Here is a 12,543-nt window from a genome sequence, read left to right on the forward strand (position 1 = left end):
TTAGAAATTAGGGGTGGACATGGCCTAATAAACAGGGCCATTGGTGAAGGTTGGGTAAACCCAGAACCGAACCGATTATATATGGTTCTGGTTCGGTTCGGTTCCATACATATATGGTTCGGTTCTGGTTCCAATTTAAGGGAACCGATTATATATGGTTCGGTTCTGGGTTTAGCCCAAAACCGAACCGAACCGAACCATGTCCACCCCTAGTGTACTACATTGGTTTACGAGAATTTATATGGTACTGGAGGTGAGTATCTCCCCAGCGCCCATAATGCCACTTTGCCTTGGCAACCCAAGAGAGTTCTGCATTCCTTTTTGGAAAATGAAAAAGTGTATCTACTTAGGCTCTGTTTGGATTCCAAGAATTATTTGGAAAAGTTTGAAAAGGAAAAACTTTTCCAAAGTATCATGCCTTTCCATTGTTTCATTACGTATGAAAAAGTGACTTGAACCACTGCATTTCAAGTTTACTGTACAGGACCTTTAATTTATAAAGACGTCTCTAAAATTTATCATCTTCCTCTAAATTGTGGAAATAAAAAATTTCTCCAAGAAAATTTTTTCCTAAAAAAATGTTTCTTTTGCTATCCAAACAAAGTAAGTAGAGAATGGCCAAGTGCCCCAGGCAACTCTTTCTAAGAAACTCCGCAATATAGCCTGTGGGTCTGGGAGAAGGAGGGTGCCTCCTCACAGGGCGATGGCACTTGAAAGGGAAGGGGGACAATTTCCCCCCTTAATTTGTTTGGAAAAAAAATATACCTTTATTTTTTAATATTTTTTTTATACTTACCCCCTTTTTTAAAAAAAATATGCCCCCCTTTCTGATCATCCCTAAGATAGAAAATGAGTTTAAAATTTTAATTTTACCATTTTTATATCCCTTCTAAAAAATATCTTTTTCCCTTCTCAAGTAAAGCCTCCTCCATTCCAAAACCAATTAAATCCTCCTACCGAGACTCGGGTAACTGCTTACCAAAAACACAGGTCTTCCCAAAGTCAAGATATCTGCATAAAAGGCAATTTTAAGGTTCTTCAAGGGGGTATAGTTGTATGTATTTTAAATCAAGACCATTGACCTCGTAGAACATCATGAGGCTACCGACAGCCCGCATTGTCTTTGTCCCATCCTGAACCAGCATCCCATGCACATAATGGACTACAAAAACCAACGGTTTAGCTTTTCTTGTGGCCAAGGATCATCCGATCAAGGTGATCTCAACACCATTTGGCCGGCCTAACAACTACCCGTTTGGACCAATGAATCTGATCACATAAAAGATGCAGAAGGGAACCCAATAAGTGTCTTTCTTTAGTGACTTTCTTTTTAGCATTTTCCTACTTAATAATGGCACTCTTCATTTCGCAATTCTGTAATTAGGTGTTAAAGGCTGTTATAATTTCAAAAAAAGCCATTAACAATAAATAAATAAATAATGTCTAATAAAGTGAGGAGCATCAGTAAGGTTGCTCCATTGTGACCTGGTGGTCATGGGTTCAAGTCACAGAAACATCCACTCTGTAAAGCAGGGGTAACGCTGCGTACATCTAGCCCTCCCCAGACCCAGCAATGGCAGGAGCCTCGTGCACTGGGCCGCCCCTTTAGAGTGAGGAGCATCATTATCAAACATGGTGGTGAGGATATCATTTCCCCATCTAAAACATACTTGAATTCTCCATGATCATGGGCACATCTAAGAACAGCTTGAATTCTACATGAATCATGGGAGTATCTGAGAAGTTGCTAAAATGTACTATTACCTACACATTTTAACCACAACAAAGAGAATTGAATCACACAAATGGCTTCTTGTACATGGTATACATTTCTGAATTCCTCTCTTCCCTTCCTAGGGAAGCAAAAATGACATTGTTAGATGATGGCTTACAATAATGGATCGATCGAATAGCGACAAAGAAATGATCCGTAGCTTGGCACATTTTAACCACAACTAAGAGAATTGAATCACACAGACGGCTTCTTGTACATGGTATACATTTCTGAATTCCTCTCTTCCCTTTCTAGGGAAGCAAAAATGACATTGTTAGATGATGGCTTACAATAATGGATCGATCGAACAGCGACAAAGAAATGATCCGTGGCTTGGGTATAGCAGAATAATGCTAAAGCAATTCCTAATTAGAATTACTGGTTGAAAAGAGATACCTCATTTCCACCCCAGAAAAACAGACGAGCAGAGTTGAAGTTATCTTGCCAGAAAGGATTAGATCAGCAATGAGAATGGGTTGAAATAACCTAGACAATGCCCGTTGCAATGCTGGAAGTTGCATGGATCTTCAGGGAGTGTTCCGGAATGTACGTCAAACCTGTAATGATGTCAAAGCACTTCTTAATTAGAATTGCTGATTGATATTCAGATAGAAAAGCAGTGGAAAGAACTGTAGTTGTTTGTGGAATATATCAGGCTTCATGTGTACTGTAACATGTATTCAGGGAGTTCTCAAGTCTATGCCAAATAGAAAACAACAGTCCAAAAAAATGCTATTGCTTCAGCATTTTACAAGGGTTAGATCTATCTTCCTGGTGGTCACGGGTTCCGAGTCACAGAAACAGCCTCTCTGCAAAGCAGGGGTAAGGCTGCGTACATCTAGCCCTCCCCAGACCCTACAATGGCGGGAGCCTCGTGCACTGGGTCGCCCTAGATCTATCTTCCCAATTTGCCAGTTTTTTAGGTAAAGAATAGTCTAGTCAGCCTGTCAGCAAGTTGAAAATGGAATAGGAGATATAATGACAGGAATTAACAGATTAATACCTTTCTCTTTAACAGAAACCTGCAGTGTATCAAGTGTAATAATACCATCAGTCAATGGGAGCAACTCAAGCTTGACAGTGGCCGTCGATCGAGGGGGTACACATCTAAAATATATTGAAAGAAAAATCCTCACGTAAATTATTTTAGATATATGAAATAATGTCTCACTTTAAAATAGAAACAAAAGAAATAGCAGAATACTACCCTAAAGGAACTGCACTCTGCAACCATAAATGTGTACAGCCCAAACCAGTACTTGGAATGACATCAGATGTTGAAACTGCCTGCTCGTTGAGAGAAACAGATCTTCCTCCACCATTATCTTTTTTATTATCCGACACAAGGGGCACCAAATTTAACCTCTGCAAGCTGCTTCCGTGTCTCTCCCCACCAACTGTTCCCGTAAACTCAGTAAAACCGACAAAGGGGCTCATTGGGGTAGATGGTGCAGAATTCAAAGACACTACTGAAGGGGGTGAAGTAAATGATGCAGGAGCCAAGACTGTTAAGGTAAGTTCTTCTTCAGTTAAATTTGAAGCCTGTAGGGTCAGCACCTGAAAATTTTACAAGCTTCGCGCATGTTAGAGAAGGTTGTTCAAACTTAAAAATCTAAGAACATTTCTTGAGACCAACATTGAGGCAGAAAATTTTGATAGGTATGAAAACCTGAACAGGAAGTTGAGATATTCCTTTACTAGGCCTAAAAGTTTGTTCTGACATTTCTGAAGCAACAGACACCATGAGATCTCTCGACATGCGTGGATACCAACTTGTCAGCTGCTTGAAAAATAGCCTTTCTGAGATAAACAGAAAAAACATAATATGAGCAAGGTTTGAAATTTCGGTTCCGATATCGGTTTCGGCCTTGGCCAAAATAGAAAATTCGGTCGAAATTCCGCCAAAATTCAGTAAAAAAATGAAAAATTCGAAATTTTGGCAGAAATTTCCGAAATTTTGGCCAAAATTATGAAAATCCATAAGAAAAAAAATAAGTATATGTGGCTGAAATTTCAGCCGAAATCCAGGACCGACACCGAAACAGGGTACTTTCGGTGTTTCAATGTCGGACCTGGCTGAGATCCGAAATTTCGAATTTCGGCCGAAATTTCAAACTACGAATATGAGACTGAATATCCACTTTTTGAGCAATGCCCTAATTTATAGTAATCAAATACATAATTACCACTATAGTTGCATCGACATGACACAAGAACTGAATACTGATCAGCACTTGCAGAAGTGGAAATCCCTTTTCCGTCACGAATTCTAGAGATCGGATGCATATTTGATGCTGCACTTCCCACCATCGAATGTGATGACGGAGAACTTCTTTCACTATGAGCCATGGGTTCCCTCCACATTGAGTTTGCAGGTTTCAAAATGAAAGAATGTTCCTCTCCTCTCCTGCCATGAATGAAGATATGCCATTGGTAATTACAAAAAAGACAAGTGAATCCCAAGAACGAAAATACACTTTTGGAAATTGCATTCCTCCCATTTATACTCAAAACAAAAATGGCATACAGCTTTTGATAATTGTGCTTTGTAACAAGTGGTTTTTGTATTTTTAACAAGGCAGTGTTACGTGGATAGTTCAAGTGGACCCCCTTACTGGATGTATCACATAGCAATATAGGCATTACACTTTCAGATACTCCTAAATATACTGAGGTTGTATAATATCCAAACGTGTCTATAAATGCACTGATCTCGAGGTCAACCTTTGGAACTTGTTCAAAATAAGCACATCAAGTTTCTTCCCAACCTGTCAAAGAAAATGCATGTGCGGATTCATCGCAGCAAAAACTACACCAATCAGGTAATCCTAATCAGGTCAAGGGACTTGTGAGTTCTGAGGACTGCAGAGGCAATTAAAAATGAAGTTGTCAGCATTCCACATTCAATGGATGAAATACTCCATTCAAATAATTAAGATCGACAGAGTAGTCTTTTTTTGGGGCTATGGCCATCCACAATGAGGCTCATCAGATGAACGGTCAGGATCACATACAAATATGCCATGCAGACTGGATTAAGAACATTAAGACCAAAAACAATAAAAAGAGTGCTACAACTTGTCCTTGTAAATCGTCGCCAATTTTCCTGCCAAACAGATATGGACCGTTGAGTGTTTATATTATCTGTTATTTTTTATAGATCTTGATTAGATAGTTAGGACCACTGTATGGCAACAATTTTTGGGTATTGAACCACCTAAGGCGAGGTCTATCATATGAATGGATTGGATCAATCATGGTTAGACCAAAATGTATGATTGAAGATAGGAAACATGGTAATACAATGCATCCAGGGTGCATGTGATCATTGTTCATTCTTTCTTGCTTATGTGATCGTTTCTAAGTATGTATTTGTGCTTATTCTAGCATTTCCCCGAAGTTTTATCTTAAATTTCATCATTTGCATATGTTTCCATATGCATTGTTTTGAAACTCTTATGATTTACGATTCGATTTTACACTTCAAATCAAATTTTATGCATAACAATTTGAATATCAAATTTTATGCATAACAATTTGAATCCCATGTTTGAATCTTAATTTGTATGAATCTTACGATTTTCGATTGAATCATACAATTCGATCGCAAATCGTACATTCATGCGATTTATCCAAATTAAGTTTTGTATAAAAGAAAATAGGATCTTGTTTCAAAAGGCTTCATTTCCTTTCTACATTACAAGAAGCCTTCGAAACCCTTCTCATTAGAAGGAAGAAGACAGAGGAAGAGTAGGTGTTCGAAAGAATTGAACCAGTCAAGCACAATGCATGCGCTTGAGGGCATTACTTACATCAAAATGGGAGATGACTGTAATAAGGACAACACCGATGATCCGGTCTTTTATGATTTATATTTTTCATTTGATGTTTGAGACTTTCAGAATTGAGGTGATCTTGTGTCTTTTTTTAGTTTTAAGATTACTATCCAATATGCATGGGTTTGGAAGAGAAATAGATGATTAGTATGCGTCAAATTTGTTAGCAAACAATTTGTATTATGATATTGAATGGCTAATCATGATAGTTTCAATTTTCATAAATGAATTTAGATGAAAATGAATAATTGGCTGAAAAATGAATAATTGGCTATTTTTTATTCTTTAATTTGTTTATAAAAAATTAAAAAATTAAAAAAATTGTTTATAATTATATATATATATAAGAGAATTTTTCAAAGAATGTGGTCTAGAATTGTATAACTGTATGAGGCTTAACTTATAGCTAAAATGAAGGAGTGCATGGGATTCTTGGCGAGAAGGTTTCTGGCTACATAAAATCTATATTCGTGAAAATGACCATTATGGATATTTTTAGAGGTCGGAGGAACATCCCTACGAGAGTGTCGGGCTTACAATAACTTTCTAGCTTCCTATGTGAATGTGGAACCAACCTTGAACGACTTTCAGAGATCTACTTGTTTTGCCTGGATGGAGGCTTCTTCGCTTTGTAAGTGTTCGAGTCACTTGGGATATTTAATCCATGCTGCAGAAGATCTCTGTTTTCATTCGGACAGGAGGTTAATCTGGAAAGACCGTATCGGGCCCAATGGCATGCATCGAGGTCACATGTGGGTTCGTTGGGGAGCATGGAGGATTGAGATACTAGGGAGAGGAAGCTGGACTTTGGGGCTAGGGAGGTTCCTGGTCGGCGAGTTGTGGAAACATCTCGTAGGCCTTTTTCGAATGGGAGCGACTGGTTATGCCCAAAATGCAATTACAGAAATTTTGGTACACGAACCCTGTGCAGAAAATGCTTGCACCCTCGTAATAGAGAAAACCCAAACCTAGTGTGGAGACCGAAGCAGGTCCAAGTCGTCCCTTATGAAAAGGATAGAAGTTTGGAGGTTCCAATGTCGGTAGTGGAAGAAAGAAAAAGACATCTTAAGAATTGCCTTATTGGAAATTTTAAATCTGGATCATGGCTTTTGGAGGATATTTGGGACTGGGCCAAAAAATTCTGAGGACTCCCTGATCTGGAAAAACAAAGGAAGCAGGATTCTTCCCTGGGAGCCTTCGATTCCCGTTTCGATTCCCACTCTGGCAACCTTGAGCAGGATTCTTTCCTGGGAGCCTTCAATTCTCGCTCTGGCAACTTTGGGAAAAACCTTTTGCTATCAGCACAATGGAGATCCTTTTTGATTTTGATTCGGAAGCCCAGGCTACGACTATTTTCAGGCGTGAGGGAGAGGCCTTCGGGGGATTCCTTTCCTCCCTCGAGCCTTAGTTCCCGACGTGTTAGTTCAATAGATCCTGTTTAATAGAAAGGCGGATCACAAACCTCGTGTGGGGCTAATAGTTCTCCTTTCCCATCTCATGGAAAACCCTTTTCTCTCCGCTTAGACCTATCCCCTTTAGGGGTATCTTAGTGATAGGTTCTATAGGAACTAGACGATCATATTTAAACTTAAGTAACTTTGTTGTACTACTCCTGAATGGTTCAATATATCCTAACGATTCCTATGTTTGATCTAGGTTGCTCGCTTCACTCACTTGAGAAAAGCATTGCTAACAAGAGTTAGGGAGAGGTTTTCCCCAAAGAGACGCATCCATCCATACAAAGAATCAATTGAAAGAGGCAAGTACACAGAGGTTGAAGCTAAGACTAAATAGTCTCAACTAAGACCGGCAGATTAGGAAAAGAGGAATTGAACTCTTGTGGTGTGGATTGATGTAGATACAATTATTGGACTAATCCCGCTTCTGTATCCGAAAGAGTAGTTCGGAATTTGATATTCCGAAATCATCACGAATATATGAATCTATTCTAAATCCAAATCAAGCCGTGATTCTCACAAATCAATACGTCATACCTCTCCAATTGATATTCTATTTATATTAGTCAATTACGAATACGGTATTACGATTCATAATTTGAATAAGAAAAAATTGTTATGTTATTTGTTTCTGACGTGTGCCTAAACAAAAAAACTATGTTCTATCAATTCAACGGTTGACAAAAATTGTCTGCAATTGGATCAATCAAATCTTGATATGGATATGGAATGGTTCGGGCTGATGAATCCGTCCGTTTATATCAATGCGCAATAATGATAAAGAAAAGGAAGAGAAAAGTTTACAAACAAATAAGATTCAGAAAAAAAAAGTAGGTTAGGGAGGTTGAGCTGGGTATATGTAATGGCTATAATTCAATCCCCGTGTATGTTTCGAAGAATGATTCTATAATCCAATTCAAAGACACAAATGGTTTACGTTATGGAAAGAACATACGTATATGTGATATTAGATATTAGATATTCACGAGTTATATATGGACTATCCATATATATTATTTCCCATCCCACTGAAGTTAGATGGATTCCAACAAAAGTCCTTCCGTTTCATCTTTGGCTGTGGATTGAATGAATAAACAGATGAAGTTAAGGATATAGAAGAGAAAGAGCGAAGAATTGAAAGAACGGTTCGGAACAAAGAAATGGAACACAGGTTTGATTCTGGCACATAAGATCTTTGATATAACCTTGTAAATCACATTGCAACAGTTTTAATACTGGAGCCAGAACTGTTCGCCTTCAGTTTTATAATATCCCCCTTCATGCTTGGTCATCTGCCACGGTAGAGATTCTTGGATCGCACCTGGGTCAGGTCCTTGAGACCCAACTTTTTGGCAATCACTCTCACTGCTTGACTTTTGCCTCTGCCTTGGTTATATCATCTCATTGGAAATCCATCCCACCTTCAATTAATTTAAGAGTAAATTCCATTATTTACTCGGTTGGATGTAAGGTTGTTTCAGAAGACAATATAAATTCTTTGGCCTTGTCGGTTGTGGTAGAGTCTAGCAGTAAAGACAATTTTCCCCTTTTTGGGAATCCTGACAAGTCTCTCACCGATAAAGGGTCGCCGCGGTGGTCCCCCAATCGAAATCGGTGGCAATGGTCACTGGGCGCGAACTGGAGCCGGTGGCCCCCCATTCAAAATTTGAAAATCTCACCTACTCCTCTGGTTTGCCAGATTTGGCCACTGTCTCGTCAGGAAGCAGGGAGGCTCAGTTGAGGGGACATCTGACTATACCATCGTCTACCAGGACAGATAGGCCTATGCCACATGGCACTAAAGGCAAGATAGGTAGAAAAGACATTGTGGACCCTCTTAGCCTAAAATCGGATGCAAATCGGAAGGCCCTAAAACTAAAAAATAGATTTTTCAAATCGAAATTAAGCCCTGATGTGAAGTCCTCACGTGCGCGTAAACGCAATATTAAAAGAGGCCCCGGATTGAATGCTCACCTCCTCGCCACTTGTGGGGGCCTTTCAACAGTGGGGAGGAGGCTTAAATGGGCTTATCTTAAAAACGGAACTTCGAAGAAAAAACCCCAGTCAGAAAGTCCCCATGAATTGAGACTCCTGCAGGCCCCACCTAATTCGAGTTTGTCGGGAGAGGCACGCTTTAACGACTTGGATTTACTTGCGCAGGGTGAAAGCACGATGATGGTCGAAGACCTGGATCTCCTTAAATCTCTAAAGTATAATGAGAAATTGGCAAGGAAAGAATATCCCACGCCTAGTGAGGTGCTAATCTCTCCTCTTAAGAAACAATGGCTAAACGAGAGGGCAGCAAGTCAAAATGTGGGGGGTATCCCCTCTCAGGGCACCATGAATAGTGAAGAGGAGCTTCATACGCCCCTTCGCAACTTGCCCATCTTTTACAAGCTTATAGGAAAAGAAAGATGGACAAGGCGGCATTTATGTGAGGAGGAGAAACAGTTGGCAATTGCCAATTTGGAATTTATGCGTGGACCTACGGATTCAGATGGCCAGGGTGCAGGGTTAGGTAACCCTTAGGCGGGACAAGCTCAATTAGTGCAGCTGAGTGAATCTGGTGGGCAGGATAAAGGGAAAGGAATTTTGGTATTAAATGACATGCAAGATCCTGAGCACCCAGAAGAGGAAGGTTTTAATGAGTTCCTAGCAATGGGCGTTGTACTTGGGATGTCCTATCAGGAAAATCTAGGAAAAACAAGAGAAATGTTCTGATCCATGCAATCAAGAGATGTTAATGAGACAAAAGAGATAGGTAAAGAGGCCGAGTCAACAGCTGGATTACAAAATTAAAGGAAGCATCTTCAGAAGGGTCGAGATAGTGTTTAGGGTGTTTGGATTGTATTCAACGACCTCAGTTAAAGATAATTGGAAATTGAAAGGAAAGCCGAAAGCTGGATTCAAGAATTTGAATGATATGTGGATGGTTCAACCTCAGAGGCTGATGTTTTGGCAATTTGGGGAACCCCTGAAAGGGTCAGTTTTTAAGTTGGTGATGCTCCTGGTGAATTTCCAAACTACTTTTATGTCTCAATAGCAAAAGGAAAAATTGTCTACATCCAGAAGTATATAATCTCCATTAGGCTTGGCTTGAGAAACTGTTTTTCGCCTACGCTTTCTCTCTGGACATTCTCGCTTTTGCTATTTTATTTTATTTTTTGAAAATTGACAAGTTTCATTAATATTTGAAACGTAATCGGGACCAGGCTGGGTCCCCCCAGCCTGCTAGTACAAATATTAGTACACCGGACATATCCAGTGTTTCACAAAAGATAGATAGCATCCTTCCAAAGGAAAGGATAGTGCTATCCTTACGTAATGAAGTTCGCTCGTTACAAATATGAAACTATTTCAAATTCCCCTGGTTCTGCTCCCGCTTTGGCCAGAGTATCAGCCATCTCATTTGCCGATCACCTTCGATGTTCAAACCTCGGATTAAGTACTCGCATGAGATCCAATATTTCTGCTACAATATCCTGCAATCTTCAAAGACCCTTTGATGATTCCAAAGCCCAGGCCAGTACATTTGAGGAGTCCCCTTGCACTATAAGAGGACGTTGGTCATGTTCTGACACCCAACAGAGACCAACGAGTAATGCTCTAACCTCAGCGTCGTTAGAGTCGAATATTCCACAAGGTCCCGAATATGACATAACCATTGATCCAGAAGAGTTCCTAATGACTCCTCCGACTCCTGCTAGTCCTGGGTTACCCTTAGAGCTGCCATCGAAGTTCAATTTCTACCACCCCGTTGGCGGGGGTGACTATTTTAGTTTAGGCTTGGAATGAATAGTTATGTCCCATATTATTGACCACCAATTCCTGATGAGGTCTCCCATACCATAATGAATTTTTTTTTTTTTTGCCCTTGTCCAGGAAAGCATTTAAATTTTGATATTCATGGCAACGCGAGTCACGGTTCTACTTTTTCCCTGGAAGATGTGCCTATTGCGTTCTTTCCAGACATTCCATACTATGACATATGGAACTGTTTTCCAGAGATATCTACGCATTTCTCCAAAAGGTCCTGTGCGCCACCCAGAGAGAAGGGAGCTGATAGACTGAGGGCACACCCAGGAGATCCCAAAAGCTCTGATTGCTTTAGTCCATATGTGATAAGCAAAAGAGCAATGCAGCATTAGATGATCCAGAGTTTCTTCATTTTGATGACAAAGAATACACATACTTGCCATACTGAAATGTTCTTTTCTTTAGTCGATCACATATGTTAATCCTCCTGTGTACCAGTGTCCATCCAAAAGCTACTACGCTTGGTGGAGCCAAGGATTTCCAAATGCGTCTCATCGGAGAAACGTGACCTCGCTTTTGCTATTTTGTACCAATTCTCGACTGTGGTAGGTTTTCAGAATCTCATTTTGGTCCCGGTTAGAAAGGCACAGTTAAAGATATACATGAAATTCCGTTGAATTTGGTAAGAAGAATTGCTGGTGCAAGGTAGAAAGGAGAAAGTGATGGATGGCCGTATTTTGACTTTATATGTTGTACCTTTTAACTGGCTTCGGGTATGCCCATGCCAGTCCTCTTTAATATTTTGTATTGCAGGATGGGACTCCTGGTCCCGAATGCGACCTTAATATTAATGAAACATGTCATATTTCAAAAAAAAAAAAATATATATATATATATATATATATATATATGAGGAAAGTGTTGGCAAGCGCACCAAGCTTAGGTGCGCTCGAGTGCCCCAAACTCATGTGGGCCCACTTTGATAGGATGGTCCAAAGCATTCATTTGAAAGGCCCTAACATAGATTGGGTATGTACCAAAAATTAGCTCCATAGGATCATCCTAACCCATCCATTTGTGGAGGTCAAAATGGACACTCTGTTTGTCCACAAATCTGCCCATTTTTTGCCCTCCACTTTCGGAGGGGCTAGGATGATTCAATATGATGGGGCCTTGCAAATGAATGGTTTGGATCAACACAAAAAATGTGGGACCCATGTGATTTGGCACTCGAGCGCACCTAAGCTTAGGTGCCTCGAACGCACCAACACTTTCTTCTCTCTCTCTCTCTCTCTCTCTCTCTCTCTCTCTCTCTATATATATATATATATATATATATATATATATATATATACTCTCTCTCTATATATATATATATACTCTCTCTCTCTCTATATATATATATATATATAGAGAGAGAGAGAGAGAGAGAAAACGGTTCCTACACATGTGTAGAGAGTTCTCTACACACTAGCTTAAAATACAGTGGGGGCCCACATTGTTTGGGTGATCCAAGCCATCCATTTTAAAGGCCCTCACATAGATAGGGTGTCTACAAAAAATCAGATCCATAAGATCATCCCAACCCTACGATTTGTGGAGGTAAAATGGATGTCTTTAAACCTCTACAAATTAGTCCATTTTTTGCCTCCACAGTTCGAATGGTTAGGATGATCCTATGGATCTGATTTTTTGTGGACACCCTATCTATGTGAGGGCC

At 39.8% G+C, this 12,543-nt stretch overlaps 1 protein-coding gene across 3 annotated transcripts in view; it reads right to left on the reverse strand.

Annotated features, from left to right (window-relative positions):
• Positions 1 to 1,771: 1,771 nt before the first annotated feature.
• Positions 1,772 to 12,543, reverse strand: part of LOC143853513 (heat-inducible transcription repressor) — a 56,439-nt gene continuing 45,667 nt past the window's right edge. For all 3 annotated transcript variants that reach the window (XM_077363308.1, XM_077363309.1, XM_077363310.1), the window contains exons 7-11: positions 3,961 to 4,181; positions 3,444 to 3,574; positions 2,982 to 3,331; positions 2,778 to 2,881; positions 1,772 to 2,331 (exon numbers count right to left, since the gene is read on the reverse strand). In XM_077363308.1, the coding sequence (XP_077219423.1) occupies positions 2,261 to 2,331; positions 2,778 to 2,881; positions 2,982 to 3,331; positions 3,444 to 3,574; positions 3,961 to 4,181 (877 nt within the window). In that variant the 3' untranslated portion in view covers positions 1,772 to 2,260. The remainder of the gene's footprint in view (positions 2,332 to 2,777; positions 2,882 to 2,981; positions 3,332 to 3,443; positions 3,575 to 3,960; positions 4,182 to 12,543) is intronic.

Source organism: Tasmannia lanceolata, unplaced genomic scaffold, assembly GCF_043159265.1.
Source record: "Tasmannia lanceolata isolate RefF3 unplaced genomic scaffold, GAP_Taslan_0.1 ptg000019l, whole genome shotgun sequence".
Lineage (NCBI taxonomy): Eukaryota > Viridiplantae > Streptophyta > Magnoliopsida > Canellales > Winteraceae > Tasmannia > Tasmannia lanceolata.